This window comes from Balaenoptera musculus, chromosome 4 (assembly GCF_009873245.2).
Source record: "Balaenoptera musculus isolate JJ_BM4_2016_0621 chromosome 4, mBalMus1.pri.v3, whole genome shotgun sequence".
Taxonomy (NCBI): domain Eukaryota; kingdom Metazoa; phylum Chordata; class Mammalia; order Artiodactyla; family Balaenopteridae; genus Balaenoptera; species Balaenoptera musculus.
Genome location: NC_045788.1, coordinates 110,980,105 through 110,998,172, shown reverse-complemented (window position 1 = coordinate 110,998,172; position 18,068 = coordinate 110,980,105). Strand labels below are relative to the sequence as shown.

Genomic DNA, 18,068 nt, shown 5'->3' with positions numbered 1-18,068 from the left:
ATGGAATCTAAAAAAAAAAAAAAAAAAAGGTCGTGAAGAACCTAGGGGCAAGACAGGAATAAAGACTAGAGAGTGGACTTGAGGATTTGGGGAGGGGGAAGGGTAAACTGGGACTAAGTGAGAGAGTGGCATGGACATATATACACTACCAAACGTGAAACAGATAGCTACTGAGAAGCAGCCGCATAACACAGGGAGATCAGCTTGGTGCTTTGTGACCACCTAGAGGGGTGGGATAGGGAGGGTGGGAGGGAGGGAGACGCAGGAGGGAAGAGATATGGGGACATATGTATATGTATAACTGATTCACTTTGTTATAAAGCAGAAACTAACACACCATTGTAAAGCAATTATACTCCAATAAAGATGTTAAAAAAAAAAATCAGAGAAAGACAAATACTCTATGTTATCACTTATGTGTGGAATGTAAAAAATAAAAGTAACAAATATTTATAACAAAACAGAGACAGACTCACAGATGTAGATAACAAACAAGTGGTTAGCAGTAGGGAGAGTGAAGGGGGAGGGGCAAGATAGGGGTATGGGATTAAGAGATACAACCACTATGAATAAAATATTAGATAAGCAAGGACATATTGTACAATACAGGGAAATATAGCCATTATTTTTAATAGCTTTAACTAGAGTTTAATCTATAAAAATATTGAATCACTATGTTTATACCTGAAACTAATACATTATTATAAATTGCCTATAAGTCAATAAAAAATATGATTTCATGCTTTTGTTAATATGGAAATGATTTCACAAATACTAAATAGTTGATAGCTTTTGCCCAAATATTCTAAAAATATAAACTGCATTTAAAATATAATTTAAATTATTACAACTCTGGCTTTATTTCTGATATTAGTCCTGACATCCACATGCTGTATATAGATACAAACTCTTTTAGGAGATCATTTCATTTCAGCTCTTAAACCATTTTCTTTATTCTGAAAGTAGGGTAGATCCATAGAGCTTTCTCTGAGCCCATTATTTGGTTGTATTGGTTTTGTTTTAATTTAGAACATTTGGAAACAATAAATTTGTCTAAGTGGTGCATTCCCATCTTATTCTCTATATAATTTCATCTGATTCTAAGTCAACTTACTATTTCAGGAAGAAGTAAAAAGGCTGTGGTAGAAATGTGGGCTGCTAAGCAAGAAGATAGATAGAGAAGGATGATAAATAGATAATAGATAAGTAAATAGAGGCAGATAGAGAGATGTAGAGATATAAGTACATAGGCTAAGTACTGATATCTATGGATCTCCATCTACACCTACATCTATCTATCTATCTATCTACCTACGTATCTATCTATCTATATATCTATCTGACAGAATCTCAAATGCAGGAATCTCAGTTGTGTAGAATTGAGTTGCTTATACTCTGTTCACAGGATCTTCTCATCAGCACCCTTCTCCTTGTGGTTCTAATGTTTTCTCTTTAATCTCATGCTCCAAGTGCACTCCTCTTCCTGACATTGACACTTACTCTCATAGATTTATTGAATTTATGTCTAAGTGATATACATGTATACATAAATATATAAGGCACTACTTGGAAGTGATTTGTATAAATTTTAATGGTTTTTGTAATTTCTGGTTCAATATATTTTAGAACAAGTTTTCCCAAATATAGTTTGTTCTTTTTTTAGAATTGCTGAAAAATTAATTGTATCTATATAACATGTTCTACTTTTACATTCCATTACTGATGGAACAATAAGATATATTTAATACATTACTATCATAAGCAATGCATAGCCAAAGCTTTCTGCAGGGCAGGGTACATTCATTGGGCTACCTGTGACCTCACCTAGAGCTGGCATTTAAAGTCCCCATGCATACAAGATGCATCCCACATCAAGAAAAAGATAAGTATACATATGTATGTATATGTATAGCTGATTCACTTTGTTATAAAGCAGAAACTAACACAACATTGTAAAGCAATTATACTCCAATAAAGATGTTAAAAAAAAGAAAAGAAAAAGATATGTAAATACATTCTTTCTGGTTTCTGCTTTAGGGGAAGCAAAGGAAGCTTACTTAGTCAGGAATTGTGGGGAATTAACTCCCAGGAATTACCCTCAACAGGTGGACTGAATAAGTGACCAGAATCTAGCCTGCAGAGGCCAACTCTGAAGTATAATCTCAATGTTTCCTCAGTTGGGCACCAACAGAATTCACCTCTACTCATCCACAGATGTTCCTAGCTCCATAAAACATACCCTGCTGTTTTTTCTTACTTCCTTGCCAAAATCTTCCTACTCATTTTCTCCAGATTCCCTGGATCACTTCCCAAATTAATCAGTTTCACTCAAGTCCTTGCCACAGCCTTTGAGAGGAATCAGTTGAAGATACAGTGTAATGACAGACATTTCTACATATGATTCCCTGAGAATTAATGTTGGCTTGATGGTGGTAGGGTGTGAATACAGTGAATGTGAAATATTGGATTACTGCACCCAGTTCTCTACTCCTCCCTGTTACAGAATTATTTACTCCTGCCCATGGCCACGTGACCTTGCAGTGCCTTCCATTCCAGTAGAAGAATATATTCCCTTACACCACTGACATTTGAATTGGTCATGTAGCTAGAAAGTCTAATGGGATTTTAGTGGCCAAGATGGAAGCAGAAGCTCAAATGTGCTTGCATGATTTTTCTTTACCTCTTGCGCTCCTAAGATACACCCTGAAAAGAATATGCCTCAGATAGTAGCTGCTCCTTCAGCCTGAGCTCCAAGATGATATCATGTGGAGTTGACATAATCCCAACTAGAAGTCAGAGACCAACAGGGCCCAGCCAAACCCAGCTTAGATCAGCCAAACTAGAACTGCAAATATGTGGACAAAAATAAATATTCTGTGTACCTGTGAGATTTTTGAGGTTAATTGTTACCCAGAAAAATTTTAATACCATAATTAGTTTCACTAATAATGTTGTAGAACAATAGTTCTACAAAATAGCTTCCTAATTATATATACCATAGAGAATTAATATTCAATATTCTAATACTTACCAATTTGTTAGGTGTAAGGTGGTATCTCTCTGAGACTTTAATTTGTATTTCTCTGCCTACTGGTGAGATTATATATCTCTCTATATATTGTTAGCTGTATGAGTTTTCACTCATAAAATATGATTATTCATTTTCTTATAGTTTTCAACTGGGTCTCCTTCACCTGGGTCAACTGGTAATTCATTTATATTTTATGTATTCTTTTGTGTTATTGTTTTGTTTTCCATATTGCAATGAATGCTTCTATTAATTTTGTCAGTATACTTCAGTGATGAGAAATTATTTTGATTTAGTCCATTTACATATATAAATATACATAATATAATATATACATATATAATTTAATATTGGGCTTTGAGGATCTTCCTAGCTTTCTTGATCCTTTGATAAAGGTATTCCTATATGTGTTCTTCTATTGATTTTATTGTTCTATTTCATAGTCAAAGTAATATAGACTTTTGTTTCATGTGGTTGGTGACAGACTGCTAATTTTATTTTTCTTTATCAGCTCTTTTCCACTGTTATGTGACATCACAGACATATCTATACCAAGGTTCCAAAATACTTCTTTTTCTGGGCTCTTTATTACGTTCCAAGAGGCTCACTGTCTCTGCATCAACACTACACAGTTTTATTGCTACAGCTTTGTAGTGTTTCTTAAATATCTGGTGGAGCAGACTTCATTCCCTCAACCCCACCCCATGGTATATTTTTTACAACAGTTTTGTCAATTCATGGACCTTTATAATTGCTTTTTATTTTTTTACTGTTGAACGTTTATTAAGCTCTAACAATGTGAACGTTTATCAAGCTCTAACAATGCTTTGTGCCACACAAAACATCAGACACAGTACCTGCCCGGTGGGCTTATAATCTAATCTAAGGACACAATCATTTTTTAATGTTGCCATGAGTTGGCTGTTTGTGAAAATGAGGTATTAACTGCATTGGTTAGTGCAGCAAAAAAAGCCTGCGAAATCAGACTTTTTAGCAGGTTCCCTGTGCAAGTAGGCATGATTGCTCATATTATTCTCTCAAACTATGGTTCCCATTTCCCCAAATTTGGTGATTTTTGAGATGTGTCTATAAAGACAGACACCAAATGCACATTTCTGAAAAACATGGTTCAAATCTGGCCTCTAGTCCAGAAGAAAAAGTTTGGTTATATATTCAGAAAAATATTGTTATTCAAAATAGGTCCTAGGAGAAAATAGTGACAGGGGCCAAGTTCCTGTTCAGTGTTCCTAGAATGTCCACAAGAGCAGCTTCTCAGGGCAGCCTCTCAAATGCCCTTTATTCTCAAGGTCTTTTGTCTTCATAGCCCAGAGATGAAATGCTTAACGTTTGCTGGGTTCTGTTTGGCATGTGCCCCGGGGGAGGTGTGTTTGAGGGCAGAGCCCTCTCAGTGCCTCACAGATCACAATGCAGATGATTCCTGCGTAGGCATTGGCGTTGGTCCCTGCATCCTTGGCAACACACCACACTAATTTAATTTCTATCTCCAGAAAGTAGCAAAACTACCAGAGGCCCCCAGAATGTATCAGTAACTTGTAAAAATGGAACCTGTTAAAATCTGTCACTGATACAATTCGTATATATACTGCTTATGAAAACTCGTCCTTTGATCATCATAGTAAAGTCAAGTGCTAAGTAACACTTTTATCTGTTAACCACTTAGCAGAATAAACTGATTTCATATGGAAGGAAATGTAAGATAACTCATGTGTATTTAAAGCAAATTATTTAGTTTTCATTCTTGTTACTTCTGTGCCTTCTTTAGATTATAGTATCTTCTGTCTCTTCACTTTGAACCTGATGAACTAGGTCACCACTTATTACATTTAGATTCCCAGTCCTTTATTTGTGTATATCTTGAATTTCAGTCAGATATGAAGTGCAGACTCCAGGGTTGCATTTTGTAATGATACAAGGATCCTGAGGAAATACTTTCACAGAAGCCTTTTCTAATAGTTTTCCCCTGTGCTTATGAAAAGTATCAAAAAAGACCAGCTGGCACATTCTGAAGGTATGTTCTCAACAAGTAATCTAAGTACAAATGGGAAGCTCTTGCCTTTCTGTTTTGTAAACTCAGATTATGCTGACAAGCCATACTTGCAAATAATTTGATTTGAAAAGGTTGCCTGCATGTACATTTGTCATTTTATAAAGAGCAACCAAATCCCTACCCCACCTTATCTTACAAAACAACCCTTAGTATTTTTTAAGTTGCATAAAAAACAAATACATGAATAAATAAACAAACAAATGTATAATGAAGGGCTTTGAGCTCTTGCTCTAAGCAGTAGGTGAAAGAACTGATAAATGAAGCTGAGGTCCTCCCTCAGTGCTTCTCTTTAGATAGTTATGCTAAAAATATTTTAAGCTGTCTAAACTCTGTACTTGCTTCATTTTTATTGGAACACATTTTGTGAGCCACAACTGAATTCCTATATAGGATATCTCCAGAATGCAAATCAGGAAAAAGCAGATTTCATTCAGATGTTTTGTTAAATTGAGCCACTACTGTTTGGTATGGGGGCACTAGATGGGTTAAAAAAAAACAGCTAGCCTGATAAAGACATGCTAAAGAAGGTTTACTTTATTTGAACAGTTATGTCAAGACTGGCCCTAAATTCAATGAAATATTGAAGACTATGGATTGTTTCAAAGCCCTGGTTTTGAGGGCACAGGAGCATGGTCTGAATGAATCATTCAGAACTCATCGTGCATCCAACTAAACCCAAAATTCACACTTATCCGTCTTTTTTTTAAATGTGACAGTCTCAGTTTTCTCACATCGGTGCTTCTCTTCATGCTAGAACTGCTTATGTCTACAGAGTCCCTGAAGAAGCGAAAATCCTTTTTTTAGCATTAAACATAGCATATGGAGTTCTTCCTCAGCTCTTGGCCTATCGCTGTATCTACAAACCAGAGTTCTTCATAAAAACAAAAGCAGATGAAAAAGCTGAATAAAAGCATTATTTTATGTTCTTTCTCTCTAGATTACTGACTTTTGTTATTTTGGTACCAGTATTTGGTCCCATTCCACCCTCTTCCCATAAAGGAACATTTAAGAATACATAAATTCTTGCTCCGTACTGTATATGTGAGCTATCATAGGAATTATGTGGATAAATTTTCTTTTTTTGAAGGAAAATTGAAGTTATTCAGAAAGCTTGTTTAAAGAAATATATTTCAAGTTATTTGTGAATAAACTTGACCACCTATCTCAATATTCTGTTTGCACACATTAAATATAAGTGAAAAATTACAATTTAGCTCCTATAATAGTGAGCATGAAAAGGAAACTATTCAAAAGTGAAAATGGTCTATGTATATTTAAAATTTCAAAATAGCAAATACAGATGGAGAAATATTTTTGCATATAAAATCTATATGTTTTATTATCAACCTCAATATAAAAGACAAATTATCAGAATATTTAAAAGTGTTGTTTGAAAAATATTTTCCCAAGGAAAGTATATTATTTACTGCTGTTTCAAAAATTGCTTTTACTGAACTTTTTTTGAGTCTAAATAGCTAAGGAGGAATCTATAACTTTATCATTACCCTTATTTTATTGGTGACTGGAAATGTTTCTATTGTATTTCTGTGTATATTTTTAATAAATTATTTTTGGTCTTTTATGAAGACAAATCTTATTAAATTTGAAACATTTTGTATATTTTTTTTTCAGAAAAAGTTCTGTAGTCTTTACGCTTTTTGTTTTAAAAATCTGTCAGTTATATGTTCCAATTCAAAATGTCATCTGCATTCTCATGTTTTAGTAGTGTGAGCAATGAAGAGGACTTTTGATGAATTAATTAAATTTCATTACTTTTAAATTAAAATATTCAAAATTAAAAAGTAACTTCTAAGGAAAAAGAACTGGATTGGCATTCCCATTATCTTTTAATGAACTTTTCATATTTGGAAGTGTGAGTGGGTATAAGAGAGGAAAATCAATATTTGCTAAGTAAGAGAAACAGACCGAAAATCCAGCCGCCTCCTCAGAGCCCGGGAGTGGTAAGTGGACTGCCGCTTTCATGCCCTCCACTGCCATCATCAGCACCACCACCACTACCATCACCATCACCAATGGCCCTCAGCTTTTAGAGCCACTCATGTTTTTTCCTCATGTTATTTACTAGCTCTTCACCAAAATAAGAAAACCAAAAGAAAATGGGGTCCAAATCAATGCATGGATAATGTCAAGTGTGTGAATTTAGGGTCCACTGAACTGGTAAGTATATTAGACGTGCAAGCAATCATGTAGCCAATTCCTCTCCCTCCCCGCAGTGTTTAAAAAAACCCTAAAACCCATAGAGTGTTAAAAAAAAAAAAAGAAAAAGAAAACCCTCACCTGCATTTGATTCTATTGTCAACTTGCTGTAAACAATTTTTGCTTTAATATATGAATTACATTAATAATTCACATTACATATATGAAGCCAAATTACACTAACCTAGTTGTTTACAACCTCAAACCTTACTCCTAGTATACATTCCAATAAACTTATTCTGTAAAAACAATACTTTTTTGTTTTTGATTTTTTTTTACAGTAAACTTTTCAACTACAAACCTTGAATATGCGAAAGATGTTCCAAGGACAAGCATAACAGGATTGATAAAACACTAACTAAATGTGTTCTCACAATATAAGCTGGCATAAAAATAAATAAAATTTTCTATTATCACAACTGCAACAATAATGTACACATAATAATGGTTTGTGGATGAGTATTAACTATTCTAATTCTAGTTCCAAAAGAAAACAACAGATCATTTTTAAAGTCTATATTTAAAAATCAATGCTTTGGTCTTACTTCCCAAAGGGCTACTGCTGATTCCAGCTTTAAAATGTAAAGTATCAAACTTGAGTAATTAGCTCAAATTGTATTGAGATTGGGAAAAAATAAATCATTGCCTTATTTTGGAGTAACATAAAAGACTCACTAACTTCACATATAGAAACTGAGTTTGTGTACGTTAACAACATGAGTTTTGAGAAGTATACGCTGTCAACTACTTATTTCTAATACGGAATAGATATTTTACAATATGATTAAACTTTACACATGGCCTCAAAACTGAAGAACAATTTTAAGTTCATCTTCAGTATGCCAACATTATCTATCTAGGAATTGGTTCCTGGGTTCTGTCACAGAGAGGAAATCCCTTAAGCATTATATTGAGGGGTCATTTTAAAAAATGCTAATTTATATTTAACTGAGTGTTTGGTGATGGTGGAGTAAAGGCAGGAGACTGATGAACATAACTGCCTTGATAAAGGTTCCTAGACTTGTATCAGCTTGTGCAAAAATCTGGATAATCCTTAGTGGTTAAGGGCAACTTCACGCAACCAAATAACATGAAATTAAATCAATAACCTTAAAAAAGGCTAAAATGTCTTTTTCCCCCAAAACACAACAGAGAGGAATGAGAATAATGTACATACAAACTGGGGTTCTGTCAATGACAACAAGGACTATGTGTTGGTTCATATCAAATCCAAGAATATTAGACAACCAAACATATAACCTTCTTGTGGTTTTCTTAATATGCAGCATTCATTATGGTAGTTAGGTCCCTTCACTGGTTTTTTGCAAGTCTGAAGTTGTGTTTCTTGTGTCATTGCCGGCATCTCCACCCTCAGAGCTGCTTTTATTTTCTTCTTCTTTGCAGTCCTTGTCATCTTCATCTCCTGGAGATTTCCGGGACTGTTTAGAGGATTTCTTTGAAGTGTATGACTTTTTCCGTTTTGAGCCTGCTTTTCTTTCTTTTGCCTTTTCCATCTACTTCTACTCTATCACCTTCTTCCTCACTGCTTGCCTCTGCAGTATTCCCACCTTCTCCCTTGGTTTCTTTAAAACTAACTATATAAATTACCCCTATTCATGTTCAATAAGTATCATATATTAAAATATTGCTCTTAAGACACATGGTACCCCAAGGGTCATCATTCTTGAAAAAGTAGAGTATATTAGTAAACACTACTTAATACATGTTCAAGGGTTAATTTTACTTTGTATCTTTTTTACCCTCAAATGCTCTCAAAAAAGACATGAAGAGGTAAATATTCAAGTTTGTAAAATATAATCTCAAGAAAAGCATAGTACTATACTGACTGCTTACTATGTGCCAGACAATTGGCACATAGAGCTAAATATTATATATATTTTACATAATTATATAATATATAAATGTGTTATATGTAATGCCAAAATTATAGAGGGCTCATTTTCCAGGTACTAATCTAGGAGTTTCACATATATTTATTAATTCAATCATTATGACAACTCTATGAGGTAGGTGCTATTATTATCATGCCTAGTTTATAAAAACTGAGAGAAAAAGAAATTAAGTAAATTGTTCAGGTCACACAGCTGAAAAGTGGTGAAGCTAATATTTAAACCCAGCAGTGTGGTTTGAAGTCTACACCTTTAATTATGCACTTACATCTGTGCTTATAAGTTCCATATTATTTAATATTCACAATAATCTGACATAGTAAATAATTACATTGAAATCATTATCTAAATGAGGAATCTCAGAATTCATTTCCAAAATTTTCAAAGGGCACATAAATTTCTGAGGCAAGTAGTTAGAGTTGTCTAACTTTATATTTTATATGCCAATAGTTATTAGATAAATGAGAGGAACTCCATGTTATATTATGTATTATATCATGTAAAATGTGGTAATAAAAGCACAGCGATTTTATTGATTTCTAGATATTTTCAAAATATAATATTCAATCATTGTTTCTACTAATATATGCATTTTTCTGTTTGACCACCAGGATCCAAACTGATATTTTCAAAGACTTCTCCATTATGGAACAATACAGGTGATCTTAAAAAGAATGTCAGTTAACAAGGAAAACAAATGAAATTTCAAAACCTCTTTTTAGCAACTTTTATTCATTTATGTTTACTCTCACAATTATTATAGGGTTACAAAGGAAATATTTAAGGGGTATCTAATTCAGTGATTGAATATTAGATTCCCTAGATGTGGTTTAAATATTAAAGATGCTAAAAGATTATGAAATATAAAATTTTTAAGTGTGCTGAGCACAAAGATGACTTCCTTAAATCACTCAGAGAAAGCTGTCTAAATCCAAACTCTTTTGCTCATGTCTGTTCTGAAGTATGGAAATTTGAGCAAAAAATAATAGCATTAAGAATTACTTTAAAATTTAATAAAGTGCTAGGCCTTTTCAGCAAGGATTTGCTTTGAAGTAAAGCTATTTAAGGTCTTACATAGTGCCACAAAATCATTATTAAACCATTCTTTGAAGTTCCAGATGTTTGTAATTCCAGAAACTATACTTTGACATGATATAGAACAACTTAAGTCATTTTAAGAATTTACTGTAAAGTCTAAAATCTCAAAGGGTTCTCAAATTTAAGTATATTTTTTCACTCATAGACAAAAAAGTACAGCTTTTTCATCTATCTTTTATAGTCATTCTAGCTCTTAATGCAGAAAAGCACATGGGATATTAATGGCAGATAAGCAATAACAGCATAATCTTAGTTTACTAAGTAATGTCAGAAGATAAAACAACAGCTAAGAGAAAAACATATTCATGTTGAAAAGAAAAAGTAGTAAACAATCTTTATCTTAAAAAAAAGGGTTTTCTGTGGAATACACGAGTTTTACCTATTTTTAGTATTCTTGACTAAATATTTGTATTCTCAAGTTTGTTTTATTCCTAAGTGTAATCTTTACATTTTCCCACATGTTTTACTATGAAAATTTCCAAAGATACAGAAAAGTTAAAATAATCACTTAGTGTATATACCATATACCCTCCACCTCTTCTATAATGGTCAGATTCCGATATGTTTGCTTTATGATCCACCTATCATTCTTCAAACTGTGATATATCTGTCATTCTTCAGTCATCATATTTTGATGTATTTCATATACATGAAGTATGTATTTTGATGTATTCATGTATTTCCATATACTTTAGAATGCATACATAAAATTGAGTGTAATGTTCTTGGGAGCAAAATTTACATGCAGTGATATACACAAAACTTAAGTGCATCTAAGTATAATTTCAAGGCACCTTGGTCTTTCTTGTTTCTGCTCTAAGTTTTGCATCCTTATTCTACACCAGATGTCCCTGTTTCACTATAGTTCATATATTCTAAATGCCACAAATCACAAAGAATCCTGTTGTTTCCCTAGCCCTTAGCCAATATGCTGCTTATTCTTATCAGGATACTAATATGTCATTTAGCTTTGTACTAGGCTGTTCTCTGTCACATTCTTACAGGAATATTGAACCAAAGCAGGCAGCCATCAGCATTCAGTAGTAACAGAGGAAAATAGATACAAACACAAAAATGCCAAAGCATAAGATAATTAATCCCTAAATGAAAGGTCATTTATAATTTGGGTATACAAAATTGACATTACTAAAATTAATAATCGGGACTTCATACATGGGATCTATTTTCCTGACAAAAGATAGCCTACCTGTACCGGGGTTGTATTAAAATGTGCTATTAAAGGCAACATTGTTAGCCTAAAGGCATGGTACATTGCTAATGTGAAATGTTGCCCTAGGTTTACAAATGATAACACTTGACTGTTAACAGGCTACCCTATAAAATCAATTACCTCTGCTCTAAATAAAATTTTAGTGGCTTTATAAATAATTTAAACTAAGGGCTACATAGTACCTGAATATTTCCATCGCCCTCAAGAACAGTTTTGTCATTGCAGTCTTATGTCTTCATTAAAGGGCATTTTTTCATAGAGTTAAAAAAGTGTTAAAACAGTGCATAAAATTTTAATATCTACAAAACATGTCACTTCTTTAATTCTCTAGACAGTCCTATATTCGACAATGTTAACGTAATTTAGGAGCCAAACCACCCCATCACAATTCTTTCTATGTGTTTAGGGGAGCTCACAATAAATATGAAAAATATCGCTATCACACTATATGTAAAAAATGTGTTCCAAGATATCAGAGTGACTCAAACTCTTCGTGAATACAAAACACCATTAGGTGAAACCGTAGTTTGCTTATATGCATAATATGGGCTGAATAATAATGTAAGTATGATGATCCATCTCTTATACATTATCAATAGTTGAATGATGCCGAGGAGTTAGACAAGGGCCATTTACAAATAAAGTACTAAACTTAACGGTTTATGAGTTAATTTCAAAAGGGAATATTCACAGGATTTAGAAGTTAAATATTTGGTATTTTATGAATTCTAATTCTTCATTGCCATTTTTCTTTGCAATTTTTTACTTTTCACTTATAAAAACGATAGCAATTCCTAAACATGAATCAAATAGTCTTGACCATGAGACTGAGCTCCAGGGTTCGGTTTTCATGTTTGTGGTAGTCAGCCCAGAATTTTAAGTATGCAGTCTCTTTCACCATTGTAATCCATTGAGTGTAATAAAATCTAAAAGTCATTATTTTACTCCTGCTATGAAGCTCCCACATTTCAAAACTATTAAAATCAAACAATCTTCATCTTGTCAAATAAAACCAAAATGTGTGGAACAAAGTGGTGTCAAATAAGGTAATACAAAGAGAGGAGGATAAGAATTGTTCATATACCCATAGTTTTATTCCAACTGGGGACAATAGTGTAGTAGTTTTATTCAAAAGTAAGTTACGATAATAAAACTTCCTTATCAGTTATTATCATTTTCCTTAAAATAATAAAATTGAATATTCACTAATAAATAATTGAAAAGAAATGTGTCCTTCCAGAAAATGTCCCAGCAAAACATTTAAAATTAACTATTATGGGGCTTCCCTCGTGGCGCAGTGGTTGAGAATCTGCCTGCCAATGCAGGGGACACGGGTTCGAGCCCTGGTCTGGGAAGATCCCACATGCCGCGGAGCAACTAGGCCCGTGAGCCACAACTACTGAGCCTGCGCGTCTGGAGCCTGTGCTCCGCAACAAGAGAGGCCGCGATAGTGAGAGGCCCGCGCACCGCGATGAAGAGTGGCCCCCACTTGCCGCAACTAGAGAAAGCCCTCGCCCAGAAACGAAGACCCAACACAGCCAAAAATAAATAAATAAATAAATAAACTTGAAAAAAAGGGCCACAAGGAAAATTATAAAAAAAAAAAAAGTCTGCTTTCTAATAGACATTAATTCTAAAAAAAAAATTAACTATTATGTAAAGTTATGTAATAGCTTTCTGCCTTTTAACTTTACTATGTTTATTCGGCAACGTTCTTCTAGGCAATGTGGCATTTCATTTTTAGGGAACAGCAGGAAGAGTTGTAGGAGGTGAAGCTCTATATGTTAATAGAAACTATAAAATAGACCAGAAATAAAAATGCTGCTCATTCATCCATTCACACCTTTATCATGAAAATGGTCTCTTGATTTAGTCTGTAAATGGATTTTGTAGTAAATGCCAAGGCAAACTACCCTGCCTCAGAAGTTGATTTATTCATGAACCAAACCTAGAGATATGGTCTGGCCCAGTTCAGCATGGGAAGGATAGTGCACATCTGGATGGAAGTGGCCTTTGCCTAAGAGCCTGGCATTCAGACAGTGGTCTGACCCTAAATATTATCCCTCCTCTGTCCTCTCTTTTCTGATAAAACTGCTTAGGATTTTAACTTCTCTTTTTTGAGCATTCATAGTTGATAAATAATTATGTTATAGTACTCTTGGGGATATCTGTGAGCCAAAAGGTAAAGTATAAGGCTGTTTTGACCTGCACATACCCTCCTGACTCCATTTTACAGCTTCATCTTAGGCCTGCAGTCCTACCACTCTCCCCTTGCTGGGTGACTGAGCTTTAGCCTACTCACAAAGAATGCCCCCAAGCCAGATAAATTTCCAATCAACTTTTACACTTGCCTTCATCTGATATGAAAACAGAAAGAATGTCTCTTGCTGATGAAGATGGTTATTGGTCATGAGACGCCCAAGTTCCATTTAGTACCAGACATACTTCTCCCTGGTAGTCAGATTCTGTTTGTAGCTTTGGCCTCTTCACAGTCCCCAGCACTCCTTTTGGCCGATGGGCATGCAGCTGCAAATGCCTCTGGATCCTTGTCTGCTTGATCCTGCCTGTATGTAAGCTACCCACGATAAACTTCATAATTGCACTTTATGAAGTTGCCTGCTTCGTTTTTTGGTCTTAAAGTTACTTCTCAGTTCAAAGGATATTATTCAATATCTCCTCATTATTCAGTGCCTTTCAACATTACTCAAATTGCTCTGAAGCCAACTGAATGGGTCTAAATCCTGGCTCTACCTTTTGCCATCAGGTGACATTAAAGACCTTCTCTGTTTGCACATCTGTAAAAATAATTACATGTATAGGACTTATCTCCCAGAGCCATTGAGAGGTAAATAAAAATGTTGTTTTCAATACTTAGGAGAGAGTCAGGTCCATAGCATGCACTAACTCTTTAAGGCAGAAACTGCACATAAGCTTTGGTCTTTAGATCTTAATATAGTGGACATGACCTCATGTAATTTTATATGTTTCTTATCCTTCTTTCTGCTGAACTTGCAAGAGAATGTGTTTGTTTAGAGGGCTCTTAGAGGATGATTTTCTTTAAAAAAAGGCCTCAAGTTTAGAAGAGGATCTATAGATCTTTAGACCCTAGATCCCTGAAACACCCCTGACGCTTCAGGAATAAGCAAAAGAGGCCTGTATATGGATTTGCTGATTGATGAAGAAGTTGACAAGCATTTGTACTCATTTGAAATCAAATGTTCATTTAGCACCTCATCCCCCAGGAGCTTATACTCTAATGAGAGCCAGAGACAAAGCAAATATTAGAAAACAATATGATCTTGGAGGCGCCGGGCATCCTGACTGCAGAGGTCCCAAAGATGGCATAGTGATGAAGGCCCCTTCCAATGATCGGAGAATCTTTACCCGAGGGTACCTGCCTGGGCCTGTGGCATCACCTTGAGCCAAAGGAACTTGTCTACCACTTCCCCGAAAACGTCTTTCTCTCCTAATTCGTGAGCCAGCAGGATGCGGTCACCGGGCTTTCAGAATGCCTGCTCATAGCTGTGTACAAAGGCCAGACAGAGAATGTGTTTCAGCTCATCAACAAGGGCACCAAGGTAGCTGTTACCAAGCATGGCTGAACACCCCTGCATCTTGCTGCCAATAAGGGCCATCTTTCTGTGGTCCAGATCTTGCTGAAGGCTGGCTGCGACCTCGATGCCCAGGACGATGCTGAAGACACAGCACTTTATATTGCTGCTGCCCTAAATCACAAGAAGGTGGTTAAAATCTTAGTGGAAGCCGGAGCAGATGGGACCATTGTCAGTAATGCAGGCCGGACCCCACTGGAGACTGCCCGCTACCACAATAATCCGGAAGTTGCTCTCCTCCTCACTAAAGTGCCCCGGGGAAGTGTCTCAGCAGGAGACACCCATAGCAGTGAACAGGCTGTACCCAGAAAAGAAGAGCCCAGAGAAGATTTCCTGTCCGCCTCCCCGGAGCCCAGAGCAAAGGACAACAGGCAGAAAAAGTCAAGGCCCAACGTGTCAGCGTTTTCTGACTCCACCCCACCAGCAGACCAGCAGCCCTGACAGCAGAAGAACTCGCGCACTCACAATCACCCTAAAAAGAGGCCCAGGCATCGCTGTTCGCCCCCATCCCCTCCACATGAGTTCAGAGCGTACCAGCTCTACACGCTGTACCGGGGCAAGGACGGCAAAGTGATGCAGGCGCCAATAAATGGCTGTCGATGTGATCCCCTGATCCACAAGCTGGAGAATCAGTTGGAGGCAACAGTGGAGGAGATCAAAGCAGAGCTGGTGTCGTTTCAGGATAAGATGAACACGAAGCTGGGGCACATGGAGAATGAGACCCAGCACCAAATGCGGGTTCTGGACCAGCTGATGGTCGAGCGACTCTCAGCAGAGAGGACGGAGTGCCTGAACCGCCTGCAGCAGCGCTCGGACTCGGAGAAGCACGAGGGAGAGAAACGGCAGATGCCCTTGGTGGATGAATTAAAAACTTGGTGCATGTTAAAGATTCAGAACCTGGAGCTGAAGCTTTCTGGAGATTCTGGGGCCTCCAGGACTAAATCCACACCCTCCACTGGCGAGTCCTCCACAGGTGTGGGTCAGTCAGTGGGGACTGTAGGTCCATAGCAGCCTCTGACAGCTCCCCCCAGGTGGCCAGGCCCAAGGAAAAGGCCCTCAGCTCCACAGCCGCCCACAGACCCCAGCAGGAGTTGTCTTCCTCGGACTGTACAGGATCCCAACTGAGGAATGTCAAGGTCCAGACAGCCTCCTTACCCTTGAAAGAGGCAGCCAAATGCGACCCACAGGCCGGGCCCTGTGTTGACAGAGGCACGCAAACCAAGAAGTGTGGGAAAAGTGGGCAGACGAGGCACCGCGGCCAGCGGCCAGCAGCCAGCACCGCCTGCGGGCGGCCGCCACCAGCAGCAGGTGGCGAGCAGACGGCCCCTCACGCTCGAGACACCCCCCAAGGGCTGGAGCTCACCCACTATTTCTTTGAGGCTCTTCCCACCCAGATGGAAAAGTGGTATGAAAGGAAGATTGAAGAAGCACGAAGCCAAGCCAGTCGGAAAGCCCAGCAAGACAAGGCCACGCTGGAGGAACACATTAAAAGTTTAGAGGAGGAACTTGCTAAACTAAGGACTAAGGTACAGAAGGAAAACTAGGGCCTGGGAAGTGGGACGAGAAAGGATTCCTGGGACTTCCCTGGTGGTCCAGTGGTTCAGACTCTGTGCTTCCAATGCCGGGGGCGGGGGTTCGATCCCTGGTCGGGGAACTAAGATCACACATGCCGTGTGGCCAGGGGTGGGAGGCGGCGGCAGCGGAGGGGAAGGATTCCGGAGGATTTCCGGTCCTGCAGCTGCAGAAGAGCTATGCCCAAGGTGTCGGTTATTGTACACATAGCAGAACTTGCCTTTTAAAAAAATCACTAATTTCTAAAATGTGCCACACACATGCTTCCTATGCCCTGAAGTTATGAAGACTTCAACAATTAGACTGAAACTAGGGGAAGCTTGCTTAGTTTCAGGTTTCATTACAGATTCGAAACCTCAGCCCAAGTTCATCTGAAGTTCAAAAGCTCAGACTAAGCCAGCCGTGCTAAGAAACTGAAGGATGTGTAAGCCTAAACTCTAATATTCAGGACATGAAATAATGTAAATGAAAAGCAAGAAAAAATATAAATCCCTGTGAACTCAAATCAAGCAGTCATTCATATCAACATGCCTGCTGTGCCTGGACAGAGTGTCTTTCTGTAAGAGCTGTAACAGACACGCTGAACCCCCTCCCTCAAGTTCATAGTTCCCAAAATGCTGATGTTTTAACCGGGGGAAAACTCACCAAACAAATTTTGAGGAGAAGGATTTTCATGATGGCACAAGATCCAGTATATCTTAAAATGTTTTGAAAAGTCAGAGTGTATTTAAATAATGGGTTAATTGGCTAATAGCACTGGGAATGTTTGTTAATAATGAACTCAAACGAGAAAGGTTCAAATCGTTGGATCATGGTTCCTGTATCTTTCAGCCAAAAGAAAGAAATAGTACAATCAATTAATCATAGTGATTTTAAAGTGGATTAATGGAAAAAACATTCACCTAACAATTACCTGAAACTTCTATAACCTAATTCACAGCCAGTTATCTTAGAGTACCTTTCTGAATTTGAGCTTATTGGTCTATATTTTATAAAGAAATAAGACTGTTCCTTGAAAGTATTTCATTTTGAACTGAGTTCTGTTATCGAAGAACCTCAAAAGCTTTCCACTGCTTGTAGCAACTATGTCAAGGTAAACAACGCAATAAATTGACTTGGATTCCCCAGCTTGACCTAGCCACTGTGGATTTTACTCTGTTCTACGGAGTATACAAAGTTGCAAAAGTAAGGGTATGTTGAAACTTTGGATTTAATTATCTTCCAAGCTTCTTGTCCCTTGTGGCATTATATTCATCTCCTCAAAATTCCATGTATGCATAGAAACCTCGATTCTATTTCTATAAACACAGGAACCAAGTAAATGTTGTCTGTA

General features: G+C 36.9%; 1 protein-coding gene across 1 annotated transcript; it reads left to right on the top strand.

The window, feature by feature from the left end:
* The first annotated feature begins 14,066 nt into the window (after positions 1-14,066).
* LOC118894051 (ankyrin repeat domain-containing protein 6-like) lies at positions 14,067-16,776 on the top strand. The gene is given in 4 exon segments (XM_036849708.1): positions 14,067-14,118; positions 14,780-14,942; positions 15,031-16,166; positions 16,169-16,776. Coding segments are annotated over 4 exon segments (1,890 nt in total). The 3' UTR covers positions 16,708-16,776.
* The last annotated feature ends 1,292 nt before the right edge of the window (positions 16,777-18,068 follow it).